Below are 22,134 nucleotides of genomic sequence, written 5' to 3'. Positions count from 1 at the left end.
ACCACTGAGGCGCCCACAGACCTAAGAGCAGGGGATCCTTCCCCTTCGCTGTACATTCAGCCTGACTACAGCCAGTGTCCCATCCACTACAATAGTACTGGAGATAACCAAAGTACAACATTATGGCTAAAGGATCATTCCTATTCACGACACAATCCCATTATGTAAAGTCACCAAAGATTCTTTCAAAATGATGACTAAGCAGTAGGATGTTTTCTGATAACAAATTTCCTTTAAATCACTCCTACCCCAGCATTGGATATCGCCTGGCACGATTGTGATTTTCACAGAGGCTTTGTCCTGTGGGGGGCGTTAGCCGTATCTGCCTGTGTCCTATTTTATAACAATGTGACGGACTCTCCGGGGATCTGTTAATGTTGTATGTTATATGAATCATTTATATAGGATGCAGGCAGATGACTAATGTTTGTGCACAAGTTCATTCATTTATTCTAGTGTATTAAATATAAAATGTGCGGCTTGTTGGGTCTCCTTTTTAAAGACGCAGCGTCCCTATGAAAAATGCAATGGCTAATGGCAGTGTTGCTCTATTACATTCAGAGTAGATGCAGCGTATGTAGTTACAATATTGTCTTCAGAGTAAAGTTCCCCTCCTTCTATTCATTACAGGAAACAAAAGGAAAGTGGTTAAATTCCCCTCCCCCGCTTGCTTTTGCCTTAGTCTCATCAGAAATGGACCAGCTGGCACACAACCAGGGGATGATGGGAAGTGTAGTTAGGTGGGCCGGGAGGTCTGTTGCCCTCTTGACATAAACTCCAAGGGGGAAGTGCAGCAGCTTCAGAGACTTTCCATGGCTCAGCATCTCTGCTTTTATTACCTCTGTCTGCATCTTCCATCTTGCCCGGTATAATAGTTAGGGTTGTGATCTGTCACCTTCCTGCTGCTACGTTTTGCTCAGGTTAAATGATATCTTTTGGTCGTGTGACCTAAGATCACATTGTCACCCTGCTACATGACAACTAGTGAGACTGAATGTGATCATGCTGCAACGCACAAGTTACCGCAACTGTGGTAAGGGAATAAAAAATGCAAACCTACTGTTTCTGCACAGCCACATTCATTGCCGTTCACTGTGACGTTCATGATCTTAAAGGGATCCTATCTTTACAACTCAATATTTATTTATTTATTTATTTTGGTCCCTAACACGTAGGAATAGCCTTAAAGGCCATTCTTCTCCTACTTTAGATGTCTTCTCTGCGCTGGTGTTCGGTAGACATCCTGGTTTTTGTATGCAAAGGAGTTCTCTCGCAGCACTGGGGGCGGTCCTCAGCGCTCAAACAGCAATGGGGCGTCCCCAATGCTGTGAGAGAAATCCCAGAGCCGCCTCAATCTTCGTCAGGAAAGGGCCTCTCTTCGCATCTTCTTCCGGCGGTGGCTTCAAACTTCTAGGCCTTGGGCAGCCGACTGTTCATGCCTGCCTGTAAGTGGCCATTTCCTTGTGGCTGGCAAGCATGCGCAGTTGGCTCTGCCCGAGTCCTAGAAGTTTGAGGCCAACCCTCGGAAGAAGATGCGCTGAAAGGCCGTTCCTGAAGAAGATGGAGGTGGCGCTGGAGATTTCTCTCGCAGCATTGAGGACGCCGCCAGTGCTGCAAGAGAACTCATTTGCATACCGACAAACCGGGATTTCTACCGAACGGAGGTGCGGAGAAGACATCTTTTGTCCCTATGTGTTAAGGACAAAAAATTGAGTCCTAATGATAGGATCCCTTTAATGTCGCACGGCCACAAGTTGCTGTGTAGTCCTAATCCTGAGCTGGTCATACATTAGAGGATACGACTTTTAGGCAGCCACCCTACAGAAAGCGTTGCTTGCCGTGTCTGTACTGTAGCTTGTCCGCTTCTGTTTGAAAGGCCCTTTACGTTCCTGTCATCTGACCTGTTACTGCTTAGAAGTCGCTCTATACGAGAGGCTCACCCCTCTCTTGTGTGACCTGTAAGCCATGGATTTGCTTTTACTAGCATTTTGTTTCTCCTCATTTCTCGGTTGTATACTAGGACATGGAAGGTGAACAAGGTGTCCCTCTGGTTTGGAAGGATAGCTCCTGTTTGTGCTCAGACATCCAGAAACCGACATACATACAACAGCTGCGAAACAGAGGGCACCATCTGTGTTACCGCATGCAGCTGTATAAAAATCTGTCACACCGAATTGCAAGAAGACTGCAAATTGCCAAACACAAAGACGCAATGACATGCCTTCTCAGCGTGCTTGTACGGTCTGTTCTGTGGTCTCCAAATTACTAAAATTCTGACTTCCTGCTGAGGTCTACAAATGAATACACAAATTAAAATAGAAGCAGTGGGGATTGACTAAATTTTAGCTCTCGCGCCGGTTTGATCCATTCCAAATATGAAAGACTCAACTTTATTATTCACGCCATATGTCATTCGTGTTTGGATCCTCGTTGGAGTAATGTACCAGGAGGCGAAGTTAACGCTGCAGTCGTGTTACCATGTATATGGAAAGAGCACACACTTGGATACAGGAGTATTATGCAGAATTTCTGCAGACAAGGAGATGCAGTAGTCGGTCTGATTGTGTTAAAGGGGTTAAATAAAAGGAGTTTTCCGGTCCCCCCCCCCAGAACAACTGTTGCAGAATGGTGCTGCAATTCTCTGGAACCACCACTATACAGTGGTGGCGCTGCTGCACCACTTTTATTACTAGCAGCCGCTGCAACAGAGTCCAGGTACTAGACTCCCATAGATCACATACTGATGACCTATCCTGTGATAAAAATCAGAGCTGGGGACAGTAAACGGTGACAGTCCTGCTATCTGCTCCTGCCAATTTAGAGTAAGTGGTGTTTTTCTCTCTTCACTGAGGCAGTAGCGGCTCCACCCCACTTGCATAAGATTCGGTCAGCAGGTAGGAAAGGGGTCTGGTGATATCGGAGAGCGATGGACCTGTCAGTCACACCTTCTAGGATAGCTGAGGAGCTGCCCAACCCCCGGGACTACTTCAGATTTCTTATAGGAAGATTTAAGCTTTAAAAGGCCTAGAACGTAAGTTTTGAGCAACACACACCCTAGTGAGGGGCGCCATAGGATAGGCCGTTCCATGCTGGGGCAAGTTTAGGGGGTAAAATCCACCTGATAAGTTGCCTTTAAATAAATTGATGACTTACTCTGTGTATACGTCAAACACTTTGTAGTGTGTTTTATTTTTCCCTATAACCTTTAATGTAACTAGGCTACAGTGTATGACCATTAAGTATGACTAAAAAAGCTGTGATAATTTGTTGCAAAAGTCATGTGTGAATCCAGCCTTAAAGTATACCTCCAATTATAAAACTGTTCACGAATGACTTGTGCAGGTGAATATAAGAAACTTTATCTGTATTTACTGTATCTTATTAAAAAAATCTGTTTCCTTCTCCACTTGTTTGGCTGCCCCCTCCTTATCTTCACTCAGATCTCCAAGGTAATTGCATTCTCCTACTTATATAGAAGTGTATGGAGAGGGGAGGAGGGGCTTGTGAATGGAGTTATTGCCTCTTTCTGCACAGTAGTGATATCGTTAAGGTACCACAGTGTCAGAAGAGCGGCCGGACTCCCAGACTAGCAGAGGGCAGCTGCTGCTTTTCTTTCTGTGCAGCAGCCTCCACTCTCCCTTCATAGACTTCTATGTTAAAAGAAGCTTAACCTGATAAGTGGAGCACAAATCCTTTCCTTAATGAGCTGTATTATAAAGTTCATGTTCACCTGCACAGATAGAATTGAAGGGTTTTCCCATAACGCCAAAATAGGGGATTTTCACTTGTTTGGGACGGATGGAGCCACCTTACTTGGCTTTCTCATAGAAGTGGATGACTTATCACACACGCACACTGCTGCTCTATTCACACAGGGGACATTCCCCCTCTCCCCATCTTCCCAGGATAAGACACTTTATCCCTAACCTCCAGCTAGGTAATGTTTTGTCTTTGGAAAACCCCATTCAGATTGAGACCACAGGTTGCAGAAAAGGCTGTGGTTCAAAAGCGGATCCTAGCAGAAGGGAGACTCTTGACTTTGGTTTCAAAATAGTTTTCCATTCTCAGGGTTTCACCTGCCCTCCTGTCTCCTCTCCCCTTCACTTCCTAGTTTTCAGTTCAATCCAGGAGCATGCTTGTAAACAGTACTGATACTATTAATATCCAGAGATGACAGAAACACGGATCAAGTAATGTTCTACCACTTGTCAAGTCTCAGTAAGGCTAAGTTCACAGATTTTTGGTCAGGATTTTGAGGCTGTATCCACATCAGTCAGCTCCCATTGAAACAATGGGAGCTGCCAGGCCTTTTTTCCGGGAGCCGATTCTTCTGGCTCTGAGAAAAATGAAGTGACATGCTCCTTCTTCAGGCCAAGTCGCCTTGCGATTTGACCTGAAGACACACCCTCCTCCGGACTACGCCCATTCATTGAGCCTAATCTGGAGCGGAGTGCGTGGCTGGATGCTGGTGCAGTGTACCGGCTTTCTGTCACGGCCACTTGGCTTTTTGTCCGGAACCTGAGGCGGAGGCTGCCTTAGATTCTGGACCAAAATACTCCGTGTGAACTTGCCCTGACTGAGAAGAGGCAACCAGCTGTAAACACTGAGGAAACTTATTTAGCTGTATCCAGCCAAGTAAGATGATAAAACAATGTTGCTATCTTTTAATCTTAAGTCTTACGTTAAACTTGGTTTTTGTAGCATTTTTGGTAAAGTTTTTAAACTTTTTCCATATCCTTGTTTAAAAAAAAAAAACTAAAAATTCTGCAGTTCTGACTTTGTCCACTAGACCATATAAAACACAGACTTCCTGTTTTCTGTAGGAGATTTCTTTGCAGCAGCCAACCCCCTGTTTGTAGTTTGGGAGCCTCAAGAAAAGCCTCCATGTTGACTCTCATGTGCACCTGGTTGTAGATATGTAGGAGTGAGCTATGTATAAAGCATTGTGACTTTTAATTTATAATAATTGGTTAGCACTAATAGGAATACATATCTAATGCCAATTTGCAATGCTAAGCTTGTTTGTCCTTATAGAAGTGGATAATCTATGTATGAGGTTGCTGTGCCTCAGAGAATCTGTCACAGGAGAACAACTTCTGTTACTATGAAAGGCCTGTCCTCCCATCATGCTTCACCACCGGAGGGGTGACCATATCTGGTGGGGGTCTGACTGCTGGGACCAACTCGTTCATAAGACTAATGGCCCCCATTTGTATAGGGCAGTGTTTTTTTTTTTACGAGAACCTTTCACCCATTCCACCAACTCCAGTTCCAGGTGCCGCTCCATTGATTCTGACGCAGTTGGGATATGGTATTTAGTCTATGGTCAGGTGGGTAGTCCAAGGCTCCACTGCCCTCCTGATAGTAGAGAGGCTACTTAAATTGCTTGGGGACAGTGGGGCAGAAAAAACAAACAGCTGTGCTAAAATCCAGGAAGCAACACCTAGTCAAGGATGCAAGAGGGTAGGTGGAGTTGGACAAAAGTCCCATTTAAAGTGTCCCTCCAGTTAAGGAGGTCTATTTCTGTTTCCAGCAGTTAAGCTGTTCTTCTGCTACTTATTTTCGGTCTGACTGATAGTCACCCTTAGATAGATAGAGCTCTATGGAGTATAGGAGGCTCCTGCCGGCTGGGTAATTGATTTGCTGCCTCATGTGCTCTGGTAGCTTCTTATCTACAACCTAGTGGTGTTTAAAAGAGCTCAGAGCAACAGTGGTTTATGAACAGCAATTACTTGAGTGTCTTTTCTAGCAGGTTCTTCTCTCCTCTCCATAGACTAATATGTAGAAAAAGTGATAAACTTATTTCTTTAATAAGGTATATTACAAAGTTGTTCATACCTGGAGGTAACGCTTCAAGCGAAGCGGCGTACAGCAGCCCCATGCAAACGCCATCTCCTTCAAATGAAATGACATGGGACTGCCATTAATCGGGGCAGACCATTTACCCCCCCACACACACCCTTACGACCTCATTGGGAGTTGTAATGATGGAAAGACATGGATTTCTCCCTGACACTGGAGGACAAACCACCTCTGTACAAGGCTGAAATCGCACATGTAGGGAGGTGTAATATAAATCCCTCCTTTATATTTCTCTCCTGTATCAGATCCTGCACCACAAACTGCATGTGTGATTTCAACCTAACTCAGTTTTCTCCTTGTGACAGATTTTCTTAAAGGCCATTCTGCATTGAATAAATTTTCTTTATTAGCCAAACCGGTGGCTCTACAATCTGTATTCTGACTATTATAGCGTCCATCTCTGCTGGCATCAAAGCTGCAGATTTTGAGCCATTGCCAGAAGTGAATCCATAGAAAGTATAAATGAATTTCTTGGAAATCTCCTTTGTGTCCATCATCCTTGTTTGGCTTCAGAGACTGAACATGTGACTCCAGTGCTCTTTTTGCTCTCGTGTAACTCACTGGGTTTGGCTTTAAGGGGTTTTCTAGCAGGTAAATGTTTGTGTAAACTGCTCAGAATGAGTAAAGTAAAAGAATTCACAATCTCCTCCGCAATCCTCTGCCTTGGCCCAGCGCTCTCATTCACTTCCAGTGATCCCCTGGGGCCGAGCTCTGCAGCCTTGGCCTGTAATGCCGCAGAGGGTCAGGAAATGGGGAGAAGCAGGATTGTTTTATGGTCTGGTTCACACAGGGTTTTCTGGTCCAGAACCTGAGGCGGAGGCTGCCACAGGTTCTGGTCCAAAATTTGGGTAGCTGTGACTGGATGCTGTGCTGTCACACACTCCGCTCCGGATTAGGCCCAAATGAATGAGTTTAGTCAGGAGGGGGTGTCTTCAGTCAGAGTCCGAATCCACCTGAAGAATGAGACTCTGTTCTTTTTTCCGGGAGCCAGAACAAACTGCTGGGAAAAAAAAGAACCGACCAGCTCCCATTGATTTCAATGGGAGCCGTCGTATTGGTCAGGATTTTGAGGTGGATACGGCCTTGTGTGAACTCTGCCTAAGTGAGTTATTTTCACTCTTAACCTGTTTTGAGCCGTTTGAGAACTTTTATCTACTGGGAAACCCATTTCAGATCTGCTAAATATCAAAACTCTTGTTTTCATTCCAGTTTGGGAGCAAAGGGAACGTTCACACGGTGGAAACCGAAGAGGGATTTGGGACCTCCGCCTCAAATTCCTCTTCTATATCCACCTCTCTGGCTCATACCGAGTGTTATGCAGCCAAATTGGTTATGGAATCCACGGCAGGATGGAGCAGGACTCTTAGGGCTCAATCACACGGGGGGTGGATATTGGCACCGAGAGTGACACGAGGAGCTGCATCCCTCTCGGGTCAAAACCAACCTGCCTGCCACGACCGTTGTGATCGCGGCTTCTCCCTCCGGATTCGACTCAAATGAATGGGCCAACCCCGGAGGTTGCTGCCGCCAGGTGGAATCTGCCTGAAGAAAGGGCAGCTCGCTACTTTTTTTTTTTTTTTTTTATTCCCTACTATCAGCAACATGCCACTAGCGTTATAAAGAACGCTAGTTGTCTCCATAGACCACCATTGTATGGAGGCGGACTTTGAGGCGACATCGGCTGTCAAAATCCGCCTCCTTGCCCCCATGTGAACTAGCCCTTGCATTTGTTAGCATCCTGCTTCAGTCTCTGCTTCCTATTAAAAACAATGGGAGGCAGAATGTGGTGCCAAACTTGAGTGGGAATTCACCAAATTCCACTGTGTGAATGGGCCCCCCAAATACAAGCTCTACAGGGATGAGCATTTTTGCGTTGGTCACAATTCTCGGTGTTCAGTGCCCCCCATATCACTTGGTATTTTATATTTGGTGCCTTTTTATATTACATTTGTGGCTCCTCCTCCTTTTAAACCAATTAAAATAAATTTCTTTGCTTGAGTTGCTCTTTCTGCTATTTGTGTAGGTAGCGTACTCACCCCTTTCTCTCTATTTCTTTCTTTCCTTGTTTCAGACAGTTACAAACTAAAGCAAACTTCGAAATTCTCCGAAAGAGGTAGTTAAATATATATATATATAAAAAAAATTGCTCGCTTGTGGCGCTAGTTTTTCTATCTTTCCCTATCTTGCCCGTCTTCCTTGGCGTTTGCAGCTTAGCATGCTTTGTCTCTTCTCAGCCATGCTAGTCGCCATTATGGTGGTGTCTGTAAACTCGTGCCCATTTGTCTTTCATACCCCATCTTGTTTTCTTTTTGTTTTAGTCTGCTTCTGTCTTGGCACATTGACTCCTTGTAACATTGGGGTGGGCACTGTGCTTCCGCTTTTGTAGTAGAAATATGTCATGGTAAGTCCTTGCTATATTTCTTGGGTTTCCCCTGCATTGCCACTTTGCGCTGATCAATATGAAACCCGGCTCGCGTTTCTTTTGCAATCCCGCTTTGTAAGCCTGGTCTGCATTTCCCTTTTTTAACCTTCTGTTGCCATACACCAGCATAATGGCTGCTTTTTCGGCCGTGACAACGGCGGCCCACAAAGTTTTGTCAGAAATGTTCCTAGTGGTGACAATGTCTAGCAAGGCCGAGTAACGCCTGCTCTGCTGATGTACCGCCCTATGTATTCCGTATTGCAATATCCTATACCTGTAGCCCGGGAATAAAGTGGTTGGACCAGATGAACACTGCCGCCTAGAAATGCATGTCTGTTTTACACTTTATTACCAATTATCTGTTCTGTGGTTCACATAAACCAAAATGGCTCCACCTTCTATGCTAAGCTGGATGTATCATGTGTGTATATACCCCTTGACCACAACCAAAAAAACTGTTTAGACCCTCTTCTGATTTCAGCAAGGCCCCATGCACACGACAATGACTGGTCCATAATTGTGAATAATATGGGGAGCCATTCATTTCTACATCTGTAAGTTTTATGGATGTGTGTCCGGGGTCATAGGAAAGAGTTGCAAAATATGGAGCCGTTCAGTCCATTCATGGACGACACATTGATACCGATCCATTCTGTCTTTACTGACTTGTATACTGAGCACAGTCGTGTACATGAAGCCTCACCGGAGCGGCAAATTGGTGATACGAGAGAGACCTGTGGCGCCCGGCAGACCCCATAATAGGGTCTGTTATTCTTCCTGACAAAATGCCAGTCGCTGCAGTGAGGCCTTAAAGCTCTCTATTCCTGGAATATCCGGACTGAGGCTCCCAATGGAAATGTGACTAGAGCCTGTCATGTTGTACATGTGGTGGTCGGCTGGCAGGATGTTATATAGTTGTAGAAAAGGTTCAGTGTTACTTAGGCAGACTGTCCAGGGATTGGTACTTTACCTACCTGTCACAGGTTATTTCAGGGGTTCCAGCCGTTGTCTCACCCCATCCTGGTCATGTGACCTTAAATGGCATTCACCCTGTTGAGTCATTCCAACCCCTTCCTTGATCTTGCCGTTACATATGCTATAGCTGTAGTACAGCCAGCGCCCACAGCATGGGTAACTACATATGATCAGAAGTGCCGTTCAGCCTCTTGGGTTGCTCCGTGTGTTCCTCCATGAATCTCACAGGTAACTACCTATGCTATTGGGGATGGCCAAGATGGCAAAGTACCTACGAGGAAGGGACTATAGTACCTAGGAGTCCGAATGCATGAACTAGGGTTTGTGACAATAGCCAGAACCCCTGGGTCCATCCTCTACAGTAACCCTGGGCAGGCAAGTAAAGGATTGCACGGACAACTTCCCTAAGGCTGTCACTGACTGACGAGGTGTCACCAAAGGCTGTGGAGTTGGAGTAAAGTTACTGACTCCTAATTAAAAATCATATTCTATTTTGAAGCTATTAATAGTGTCTTATGATTTAGATGGAGAGTTTGTTACTTATTTACTTTCATAGGAATCAATCACTTTTTTTGGCTATTATAGAGAAGCTTTACCACTTCTGTCTGACCATGGCGGCTACTGAATCCACAGCCCTGGTTTCACCATCTGTGGTCCTAGTTCTTATACTCTGTGAATGCCGCTGTAAAGTTACAGGATGTTTGCCTGGATACTGATAGTTGGGGCAATGGCGCCATGACGTCAAGCTTACCCCACCATATGTCTGGAGCACATGTTTTCTGCTGAGCCGTCAGACACGTTACCTATAGAGACAAATCTCTGTCTATAGTTGCCCAATCCCCAAGAGGTTCTGTCTCCTTCCCCAGTCTAATGGTGACCATACACATTACACTAGACTTGTATTGTTGCTGCCTGAAATGGTAATTGGTAACGCCCTAATTGGTGGAGGCAGTGACCCAAACCTTTCTATCTGTGGGGCTGAGCTCCAGTTAATGACACCCCCCCCCCCCCCAAAAAAAAAAAAAAAAACAAAAAAAAAAAAAAAAAACACTTTCCTATTATGAACACCTCTATAGACTGCTCCTCCTGCCCGGTGTCATTGACTGTATGGATGGTATGAATAACTGCAGTGGCCAATATGGAGTAAGGTGAACGTCTGCAATGACCAAATGCTCGTTCATTGTTCTGCCTCTTGTCACGTGTATGACCACATTTACTAATAAGGGGCAGAGACAGGAATGGCGGTGTGGCAGGCAGCCGGGAAAAGCAAATCTATACAGCTCGGCCTACTACCTGTAGGAAAAGATTGTGATCCTGCTGTATATAGCATTGGTGAGCCCATACCTGGAGTATAGTGTCCAGGAGAACATGCCTAGCTATAAGGGCTACAAAAACATTGGCAGGTCTGCAGCATAAAACTGATCGGGGGTTGTCCTATCCAAAAGACAGGAAAGAAGTGTCTGATCGTCTGGCTTCCCAGTGATCAGGAGGACACGGGATCCAGAGTCTCCCTAAGGCCTCCTTGTGAATGGAGCACCAGTGTGCTTGTATGACCGGCGCGCCATTCACACACCTGGCAGTCCCATAGAAGTGAACAAATCATCGGTCGCACAAGCTCACTGGTGCTGTATTCCTTAGGTGGGCTCTTGGTTCGCTGTCACCCTGATCACCGGGGGTCCAAGCCATCGGACACTTATCCTCTATCCACAACCACACAACCCCTCTAATCTGTCTAGGCTTGAGTAAAGGAGGACATGAGCAAAAGCTTTAATATGTTAGATATAAATAATGTTCAGGAGGTCACGGATACCCGCGTGTCTATCCTAAGATAATATAGTGGTGGACCAGGGGGCGCTTTTTTGTGGTCCGTCTGTCCCTGTTCCTCAGTTTTCCTCTCCAGCTCAGGAGGCAGCAATATGCTTCAGACACTGTGCCCTCTACTGGGGTAGAATTACATTTCTGTAAAGCAGATAGAAGTGTTACCCCCCCCCCCCCCCCCCCATAGTTGTAACATCACAATGGAGGCAATTCTGCACATCTGACATGTGGATCATGTATGTATTTTGGATTTGCTGTTGAGTACAAGATTCTGACCACTTATCTTGTCCTTACTGATACTATTGCCCATATTTCTTTGTGGGGTCCTACGTTTGGGTCGGGCCATGACTGAGGGGCATTCAAAGCTAATTTTGTCTCCTGTTCTGGTCTCCTACATACTGCACAGTGTCATTCTGTGTTGCCAATGTATGTGGTTTACCAATGGCTGCTTTGTTGAATGTAGGTTGTCAGACACATACACAGGCCGCCTCACTATATGGTAAAATAATGGTGTCATTTAAAGGAAACCAATAAAAATTCTTAGGCTCGGTTCACATCAAGTTTCCGCAATACAGTTCACACATGCGTGTTTTTATTGCCTACTGGTAAAATGTATATTGCTGTACATGTCTATATAGGCCTATACCGCTGGATCTTCTTGCCATTGACTTCTTTATTTATTTGGCTTACAATGGAAGTTAAAACCCAACTCTTCAGTCATACAGTTGCAGCCCATTGTAGCCGTATACATATTCAGTAGGAAGTAAAAACTTCTTCTCCCTGAACCGCGCCCAAAAAGTGGTGTGAACTGAGCCTTGTAGCTACCTGGGAGAAGATACATTGGCGAAGTCTTGTGCTGAGAATCTGCCATCACACTCAGAGCAGTACCAAAGGGGTTTGATCATGTCAGGCCGTGTTCACACTGCATTGGGGATCTGTCACTTTCAACGTCAAGGATAGGAGCACACAGTAATATCCTTGTAGAACAATCGAAGCCTAACCCAATGGAAACCTTTCCATCCCATGACAATGCGACCCTTTCAGTTTATCAAAGTTATGCCATGGCAATTGCAAAATGCAAATTGCACTGAATTCATTATGCCGGTGTGAACACGGCCTCAGGGTTTACAGGGCTTTGACGATAAATGACCTAGCCTTAAGATATCAAGTCAGCATAGTCCGGCTACCAGGGGTCTGCTGTGATGCTGCAGTACAGGGACAGCTCTGTACATTGCCTAGTGGCCTTAGATGGTACTGCAGCGCTATTCAGGCAAATGTTCCTTCATTTTAGAAACCGGTTGCGGCCTGAGATCCAGCTTCACAGTTTTCATCTCCTCACGGTTTGTGACCTATTAGAAGAAGCCTTTACATACAACCACAAGGGCACCTGCAAAACCTAGTTAATGTGGAATTACAATAAGAATTGGGTACGGTGTCCCCTACTGAGGCGCTCATGCACATTGAGAAGAGTTTACTGTAGATTATAATCTTCTCCTACCTTGGCAGATTTCCTGGCCCCACCGCTGTACCCCATTACCTGGTATAATGTGGTTAGTAAAGCCAACTCTGTGGTCGGTGTGATTTATGGTGTAAAATGCCCTGGTATGGTGGTCGTAGACCTAACCTCGCATCTTCTCTGCCCGTCCACCCAAGCTTTGCAATTTTGTATTAATCTCTCGACTGCTGGATCCATTTTGGGTGTCTGTCCGTCTCTCTCACTTTCCGCTGATTTAAAGCTCACTCTTTTGATGCATTTTGCTAATTCATTCTTCCACGTTCTCTCACTTTACTACTCCTTTATCTGTTTTTCTCATAGTCTGCGGAAAGCGTTACAAAAACCGGCCTGGTTTGAGCTATCACTATGCGCACTCCCATTTAGTGGACGAAGAGGGGGCTGGAGCGGAGGACAAAGAAGATTCTCAGCCGCCCACACCCATAATGCATAGACCGGAGGAGCAAAAGAGTAAGTCAAGTACGTCATCCCACCATCATTTCATTTCTCACTTTATATGCCTATTTTGTTTAGTGTCTTTGTCATTAGTAGATATTTTTGCCTTTCACCTCTTGCAGGGCTCCACTTGCTATAAGTCATGGAATTATTCTCTAGGTTTCTAGATCTTATCACAGCTGCTGTATTCAGTGGGGTGGGAGGGTTTCCTTTATGGTGTAAAGTGGGGATTGATCACCTCTCACACGCTGTGTTCACATTTGTATTGTGATTTGTCACTAAAGATGCAGTGTCAGATCCATGATTCGGCTGACGTTGCGCCCAGTACTGGTTGTCTGACTCCCAAAAGGATTTTTCATACCGATGACCTATCCTGTCATCTGTGGACAGGAAGTGGGTGCTGATCCTACTATTCTGAGTAATGGGAGTGGCAATGCTGTTTCTGGAAACAGTAGACATGGCTACAGTATTGTTATTACATCCTTTTGCAGCTGCACACCCTTCCTATCCATTGCTGTAACTTCTGAAGGCTGCCAGTACAGCTGGTCTGTGTGGGGTCCAGGCCTCAGACCCCCACAATCACATTCTGTGATCAGTATGAAAAATCCTTTTGGGGTCTGCACAACCCCTTTTAGAAACTGGTGAAATCTGCAAAGAAGGCTGTTAATGAAGCCTCAGTCAGACGTGAACATCGCCTTGGGCTTCTCGGTGGTGTTGACAGCTTGCATAGGAGAATTAGCATTTTATGGGTTTTTACCAATGTGTATTTTTTTTCCCCTTGGGTGCAGAATGGATTAAAAACGAATACTGTGCTGACTCACCCCACCAATCCCCCGCTGCTCCTTTTTCAGCACATAGCAGGTCCCCCTTGTTCTCTGGTCCAGGTCTATACCCATTTAGTACCTGTCCGCAATGGTGACCGCCTTCATCTACCAATGGGCGCGTGACCAGGTAGAGGAGACCTGTGTGGATCTAACAACCACTGACAATCACTTGGGTGCCATAGTGTTTCATACATACGTGGAAAATGTAAACTGATACTTCCTTCTGTTGTCTCTTTCTTCACTGTAGCCAAGAAGGGCCCGGACGGTCTTGCGCTGCCCAACAACTACTGTGACTTTTGCCTCGGAGACTCGAAGATCAACAAGAAAACGAACCAGCCAGAAGAGCTGGTCTCTTGCTCAGACTGCGGGCGCTCGGGTATGAGAGGCAGGGTAAAGCGGGTGATACAATGAGCAGTGTTGGGAGCTCAACACTTACCTGGTTGTCAAGATGGCTGGGTGGTATAGTGACTGAAAGTTTACATTATGGGAAAATGTACCAGTTTTGGTCAAAATGCATGTCCTGCCCCAGTTTCCGATGTGTGTTGGGCGTCCCCCCAAAAAGAGAGATAAATTAGTGCTTCTTCTATTGCCTCTCCACGTTGCTAGTTGGACAGTTGGAAGAAAGAACTAGATAGACTTTAATTGTGGTGCAATAAAGTAACCTGTAATAATGTAATTAAATTATTAAAGATGCCAGATGTCATTGTGCTTTATAATGAAATGCAATCTAATATAACTATGCAAATAAATGTGGATTCAATGCAACAGACGGAGCCGTCTGCCTACAAAGAAATCTGTGTGGGTTAATGTTTTGCAACCAAAGTCCGCTCTCGCTGAAGGAGAATTTGCTGAAAACTGACACTATATGCACTTTGGGAAAAGATGGGTTACTTCAGATTTTGCATTGCTGTCGGATTCGATCTAGCGTTCGTGTCCCAGTTTAGGCTTAATAAACTGTGTAATGGCATGGCCATCATCGGTGTAGGCTTATTTTGTTATAGATGTACACAACACCTTTAATGCATATGCTGGTAGCGGTCAGAGCTTAAAGTTTCTCCAAGTGTACGCTCCACCTCCGCTGGCATGGGGTCTGGAGAGATGTAACGGCATGCGGGGTGCTACTTGATGTCCAGTGAGTATCATGCATGGTCCCGATTCTGATGATGGGTCCGTGAATGATACCTGCTGGGTACAGCTTGCATTTGCATCTCTCCTTGCCTACTGTCAGTCTTGCTGGACTGTAGGTGTGGAGTGACCCTATAAGTAATCTACTTTACGTGGGATATGTTTAAGTCCATGTCGTCCTCTTATTCACTTTTGTGCTGTCCCCTCATTTTATTTAAGATGGCTGCTAAGGGTCCCTTAAACCTAACAAGCCGGCACTGACAGCTCTGTCAGTATACAGGTCACCTGGCCGATGTCACCATTGACCTCTCATTTATTTTAGGGGACCGCTGCACCCATTTGTAGGCTTCAGTGGTGTCCTTCACAAATGTCACATGACTTCTGTGACCGCTGAGGCTTGAGCTTGGCTGGAGCAGTCACTTGGCACAAACAGGTCCTGTATATAGATCGAGAGGAGTGTACTGATTTATGTTGAAGGGCCCCTCACCAGTAGTATTGAATAATAAAGTTCCCCTTTAATATTTATTTATAATGGTTAGTGCTTTGGTATGACTGATCTTATGCATAGAGATAATTCTACTTACGTGTTGGTCCCATGGGCTTAGGAACTTACTGCTATACAATGAGCTGAATAATAAGATGCAACATGTGAGCTCCCTCTAGTGGTGGCTGCAGGCAAGCAGAATGTTACATTTCATGTATGTTTATGCAGGAGCTCTGTGTACTATACAGCTATAGTAAAGGGAGTCTGTCACCAGAGCCCAGCCCCTCCGATAGATAGGTTAGGGCAGAATCACACTGTTTTCTCTTGTGAATCGGCACCGCCAGAGATCACGGTTTTTGTCAGTAGGTAAATTGGCTATTTGGTGATATTGCCATAAACTGAGCTGTCTCTTTGCAGCTGTGGCCCCAGCTCACAAGAAGGAAATCCATCTGTCTGTGGGGTTGGGTTTATATGCGGAGTTCTTGTGACAGACTCCCGTTCAGGAGCACATGACATTGTGTTAGGAGGAGGACATTGACTTTAAAGAAGGATAAATGTATGATCGCGGGGAATGGAGGTCCCAAAGTGCTCTGTGGGAATGGAGAGGCAAAGCGCATGCATGCCCACCGCCCCATTCACTGAATCAACCTCAGTCCGATAGAAGTGAATGGAGTTGTACATGCATGCCACTACTTCATTCTCACAACGGGGGGTGGGGGGTTTGAACCAGGGACCCTCATTCTGGTCCTTGCTGAAGGTCCTGTAGATGGACCCTTAGCAATCCACAGGTGGTGGTAGTGGGAAAACTCCAATAAGGTTGGTTTGGTCACGATCGGTGAGGCTGCAGTTACGACTTTTATTTCATTTCACGCCAGTATGGCCATTGTACATAAAAAATTCACTGAACTGCATTACAGTGGTCAGAGAGCACGAGACCATGGGGGGGAAGCTGTCCTGTATAGGGTATGATGGCCATGGATATCTTGTATAGTCACCATTCTGCATGGTTGGGCCACCGCAGCTTCCGCTGAAGGCTAGTCACTAACTGTTTAGGGCTTATTCCTGTCCTGTTTGCATTATATGATCATCTCCTCCAGCTACACTGGCAAAAAAATGGCGAGACAGTGAAGTATTATGCGCACATTTAAGCAAATATTTTGGACCCTACTCTGAGCCCCGTTTTTCTTGCGGTCATAGGGCACCCCTCCTGTTTGCAGTTTACACCGGTGATGATGGCGGCAGTGAAGACGTACCGCTGGCAATGCATTGAGTGCAAGTGCTGCAACATTTGTGGGACTTCGGAAAATGATGTGAGTAAAACGACCACCTCCACCTTTTTATAGTCTCTCTGGGGGATTTATCTGCTTTTGTTTCTCGCTATCATCCTTGTTTGCCGATTAGTTTTATGTGATGGCCTCCATGTGTTCTGAGCCTCTTCTCTTCATAGGACCAGTTGCTGTTCTGTGATGACTGCGATAGAGGATATCACATGTACTGTCTGTCGCCTCCTATGGCGGAGCCTCCCGAGGGTAAGTACACGCCATGCTATCTCTGGCTATCCCTATACATACATCCTTATAGCGATCGCTTGCGTTCTCATTAACCCTTGCTTTCCTTTGTCTCTTAGGAAGCTGGAGTTGTCACTTGTGCCTGGCTCTTCTTAAAGACAAAGCCTCTATTTATCAGAACCAAAACTCCTGACATATTCCCCCCAATAGAGGGCGAGGAGCACTACGGAGCGTGTGGATCTGATCGTTCACCCCTTTATGGAATAAAACCGATTTATAAAAAATACTTTTATCCACCAATTGTGTATATGTATGTGTGGCCACACATAACTATGCACAGTGTCACCATTCTTTGGGTTATCAGTAGACCGAAAATATTCTTAGTCTTATGTGCTGGGAAGCATAAGATACGATCTTTTCGAGTTTAAGTTGAGGTGGTGATCCCAGGTTCCTAGTATAGTTATTTAGAGGTGTGACATGCCGGTACATCCAGTATATAGATCCTCACCGCAGACGTTTATGGGTACTTCAACACATACCGTATGGTGTTTTCCTTCCCTGCCGGTGTAAATGGGGAAACTTGTATATGACTATTTGCAACTAATTTATCAGTACTATCAAAAGCTGTCAGCCTCTTCCCGAAAAGTACAGCCTTCCAGTGCCATATCTGCTGCGTCTCCCGGGCCTGGAAACTTATATACTTCTACCGCTCACTAAAATGCTTTTGACATTGGAAGAAGTTGCAATATTCATTATTTTTCTAGAGTATACATATATATTTTTTTAAATACCTGGATTAAAGGGGAAGCGGCTGATGGGCGTTTAGATCTATAGTCCCATTTCGATATCCAGTTATCAGTATAGCATAGGAAATTTTAACTTAAAAAAAAATAAAGTAATCCTTGTATTTAGTAAACTAGATATCTTTATCATTTTGGTTTTTTTTCTTCTTCTTCTCTTGGTGAACACGTTTATAAAATTGTACTCTTGTCAAAATGTCTGAGAATTTGTCTCTTCGTGTTGCATGTTCACCGGAATAAGTGGCATCGAGCACAAGATTGTGGACTCTTAGCGGGCAAGTGTCACATTAGACCTTTCACCCAACTCCATGGAAATAAAGGGAATCTATTGTGAAAGCGATGAGTAGTCTTTGGAACGTCAGTCTGCTTTAGTGTTCACATCTTGTTTCTTCTTTGATTTTTGGCCTAAACTTTTTTTTTTTTCTTAACCTAAATTGCATTCCAGTGTGTTTTTGCTGACTTTCACTTGAGGAGGTAGAATAATGCAGCACGAGACGTGCGCTACTGAGAAAGGAAGCTGTACACTTGAGGCTCCGTGCCCACGGAGTAATGCGCCGCTCATTCTGACACGTAATCATGTGTCAGAGTGAGCACAGTAAAACAGACAATGGGTTTGGTCTTGCGCGCACTAACCATTGAACTCGAGAGGCTTTTTTTTTTTTTTTTTTTAACCTATCCCTTTCAATGTGATACGCGCGAATCACATTGAAAGCAATAGGTAAAAAACCCTCCCATTGAGTTCAATAGTTAGCGTGCGTAAGACTGAACCCATTGAAGTCCATGGGATTCTGTTTTACTGTGCTCACTCTGACACGTGTTTACGTGTCACAATGAGCGGTGTGGTACTCTGTGGGAACAGAGCCTGAAGGGTGTAAATAGGAAATGGTTGTCCTCATATCAGTCTGCAGCATACTCTGCATGATCTTGACCATGCTGTGGGCTATCTGTATTTCACAGAGAGCACACAGACCCATTCTTTTCTGGGATTAATCTGCTGATATGCATTGTCTTTACCTGAAGACTCTTATTTGTGGGAAGGATCGGGCTTAAGGGCACAGCAGGGAGGCCCCTACCTCAGCCAGTTGTCTTACATCTAAATACAGAACATGAAGGGAGGAGGGGGGGCTTGGTTAAGACAAAGTGAGAAAAAAAATGGGGGTCAAGGTTTTCCTTTTTTAATGGACTTTGTCTAGTCAGGGTGATGCCTTGGCTACCACAGGCCCAAGTTCTCTAGAAGTTCTCATCTTCGTGGTAAACACTGGATCTGTGTGGCAATCATTCACACGATGGTTGGGTTGTTATTTCCCCATTACCTTTTTATTCTTGGCAAGAAAAAAAACTAAAAGAAGGTCTCCCATGGTTGCTTTTGAAGATGGAAAACATGCAATGGCCCCAGTACTGTGCCCGCTGCCACATGAGGCTTCTGTCTCCTTCACACACGTACTCAAACACTCCTGGCCTACAGCCGTTCCTCCCGACTTCCTTAAACACATGCATGCTCAGCTTTTTGTCAACTGATGCTTAAAAGGAGTCATTACTAGTGCTGAGCGGATAGTAGATGTGAATGCGTCGCTCCCATAGGAATGCGTGTTAGCGGCCGGCGCTTAACCCCTCGGTGTTCGGCCGCTTACATGCATTCCTATGGGAGCCAGAGGTATTTGAAACTATTTGCTCATCTCTAGGCAATACCAGATCTGAGCATATCAGCCCTGCCCCGTACATGGGTTAAGGCCACCTGAATCAATCTTTGTAGTAATAAGGTTGTCAATGCTCCAAAGAAACTTTGCCTATTGACAGACAAAATGCAATGGAGGCCCCAATTCACAAGGGGAAGTTACAATTTGATTCAGGTGACCCTAACCTATCTACTTACATGGTGTGCTTCTGATGGCCCCCTTTAAATGGGTTGGGCAGGGGAGTTGACTTCAGTGCTCCAATTGACCCTGGCTGCCATATGCTCCTGCGGGATGTCACAAGTGACGCCCCATGTCCTGTTGGGCTTCAGTGGTTTCATGCGGTGGGGACTTCTGCCACAACAAGCCCTTGGCTTCTGGAGAAGAAAACCCTTTCCTGGGTCACCACTTTAGATGCCCCAGCTATAAAAACTGCCCATATTCCTTGGAGTCTTCCGCCACCTGGTCGGCGTCGTCTTCTCTAGAGAATTTGCCTTTACAATGTAGTGTATAGTAAAATAGGCAATGAATAAGGCCTGAAGACGAGACAAAAAATAGTATTGGTTTTCTGTTTTGGAAGCCAGGACAAGGATCTGGCCGCAAGGACTGAGGCCTAAACATGGCAGCACGTTGGGTGGGGGGGGCCTGGCGGTCCAATCCTTCCTGGCTTATGTGACTGACATGTAACTTCTTTGCGTTATTAAGTTACAGGATTCGGGGCACTTCTAATCTCTTGTGGCTTTACTTTATTAAGAATTTAATGTTCTGTGCCGGGTTTTCTATCTTTTTTCCAATGGCTGCCGGTATCAAATCCCAAAATGAAAAATTAATCTTAGGTGGATTTATCTGTATTACTTAATATGGAAGGAAGTGGCCAAGGGAAAATGTGTGCAAAATCTCTGGATCTAAATCATTGCTGAAGCCGCTATTTGCGGACGTCAACGGTAACAAAGTGCTATTTTAAGGCTATAATGCCTAAAAATGATTAAATGAAGGCTACTGGCCACGTGTTTAACCCTTTCATTGCTTAAAGTAAAGTAGCGTATACTCAGTTTAACCTCTGGGGGGGAGGGGGGTGTCACCAGATGTAGAATACTTGTACTGGGACTCTAAAAATTTAGAGGTGAGCCTTTTATAAATAGGGTTACTACATTCCCCTCGATTGCCCTAATGGTTGCAATTGTAGACATCAGTGGTATCCAAAAAGAATAGACTTGACTGAAGGATCGTGTAGCCGCATTGTATCGCAAACAGAGCTGCGTTATATATGTAACTAATGGGTAAATTAAAAGAAGAAAACTATAAGCATGATCGAGGATCACTGCATCCATTGCTGCCTGGGCAACTGTAATCCCTTAAAGGAATTGTCTGGGGAGTTTAACTCAATTCATCCAGTAGATTCTTCACAATGGACCCAAGAGTTCTAATTTAGGGGCAATCAGAGTCCGCTCCTGACCTCAGGAAAACTTCCCTAATGTTTGCAGAGGGAATTATATGGAGTACATATTACATTATATAACACCCAAACTTTACAGTCGGCCAGCCCCCATAGCCCAGGTGGGGGTGGTTCCAATGACTTGACCTAGGGTTCGGAGCCAGGCCGAAACCCCTGGGGCCATCATGGAGTCCACTGGACACATGTTTGTATTATGAAAAGTTATACAATTTTCCAATATACTTTCTGTATCAATTCTCCGGTTTTCTAGATTTCTGCTTGCTTTCATTCATTCTACCTGTTCTCAATGGATGAAAATCTGTTCACAATAGGTAATCAGTATGTGATCTGTGTGGTCCAACCCCCTGGACCCCGCACAGATCAGCTGTTCTGCAGAAGCTAGTGCAGTGATGGGGAGCATGCACAGCTACTCCTATTCAAGTTATAGGAACAGTGCTGCAGTTTCCTGGAACCACTGCCAAACATTGGACTGACTGTCGTGTTATTGGTCCTATTACTGAAATAGGAACACTGTGCCCCCCCCCCCCCATATTCACTGCACAAGTTGTCTGCACCTGGAAGCTGCCAGAAGAGCTGATCTGTGTGGGCCCTGAGTATTAGATCCCCACAGATTTCATACTGATGATCTTTTCCTGGGGGTAGATTGGTATGAAAAAATCAATATAGCAGAGCTGCAATTCCAGACACAACCTATGAATTGGGAGAGGCGCTGTATCTGGAGGAGAATCACATCTTTCTAATTTCTTAAACCTGATCCACTTGGATCTTTGTGCCTGACGCTAGGGGCACGCTATCATTAGTCTCTCCATTGTTCGGGTCCACATGTGGATCCAAAATACCTGTGAGGTTTGTTGGGTTTCCGCTAGTTTTATACTAAAATGTGCACAAGGACTTGTCGCCATCTTTAGTCTGAACCTGTGGGGTAGGTTCAGTTTTTTGTTAGCCCCACCAGTTTTTACAACTGACCAGGGAAGGTATATGACATTTAGTGGCATTGGTTAAAAAAAACAAACCCAAATGACCTCTTTTGCCGCCTTTTTGTTGCTTGTTCTGTCTTTGTAGTTGTATTTATTTATATCATGAAGATCTTTCCGGATTCGGCGACTGTGCCATTTTTGTTGCTTTTGTGTTTTTGGCATCGCTGGCTTTCCGCGCTTCTCTTGTAGCGATATAAATTTTAATTTCCTGTCTTGGGAAGATGAGGTTTTTTTTTTATTACACTGTAAACATTATGCAGAG

The 22,134-nt window shown here is 45.0% G+C and overlaps 1 protein-coding gene across 4 annotated transcripts in view; it reads left to right on the top strand.

Annotated features, from left to right (window-relative positions):
* The window catches only part of DPF2 (double PHD fingers 2), a 32,570-nt gene extending 14,406 nt beyond the window's left edge, over positions 1 to 18,164 (top strand). The window contains exons 7-12 of one of the 4 annotated variants that reach the window (XM_075281446.1): positions 7,934 to 7,975; positions 12,894 to 13,040; positions 14,097 to 14,225; positions 16,656 to 16,768; positions 16,906 to 16,987; positions 17,086 to 18,164. In XM_075281446.1, the coding sequence (XP_075137547.1) occupies positions 7,934 to 7,975; positions 12,894 to 13,040; positions 14,097 to 14,225; positions 16,656 to 16,768; positions 16,906 to 16,987; positions 17,086 to 17,159 (587 nt within the window). In that variant the 3' untranslated portion in view covers positions 17,160 to 18,164. Of the gene's footprint in view, positions 1 to 7,933; positions 7,976 to 12,893; positions 13,050 to 14,096; positions 14,226 to 16,655; positions 16,769 to 16,905; positions 16,988 to 17,085 lie in introns of all 4 variants that reach the window. The other 3 variants (XM_075281445.1, XM_075281448.1, XM_075281447.1) reach the window with 3 other exon arrangements.
* The last annotated feature ends 3,970 nt before the right edge of the window (positions 18,165 to 22,134 follow it).

This window comes from Leptodactylus fuscus, chromosome 7 (assembly GCF_031893055.1).
Source record: "Leptodactylus fuscus isolate aLepFus1 chromosome 7, aLepFus1.hap2, whole genome shotgun sequence".
NCBI lineage: Eukaryota > Metazoa > Chordata > Amphibia > Anura > Leptodactylidae > Leptodactylus > Leptodactylus fuscus.
Note: the sequence above shows the minus strand (reverse complement) of the source record. Positions and strands in the feature narration are given on the sequence as shown.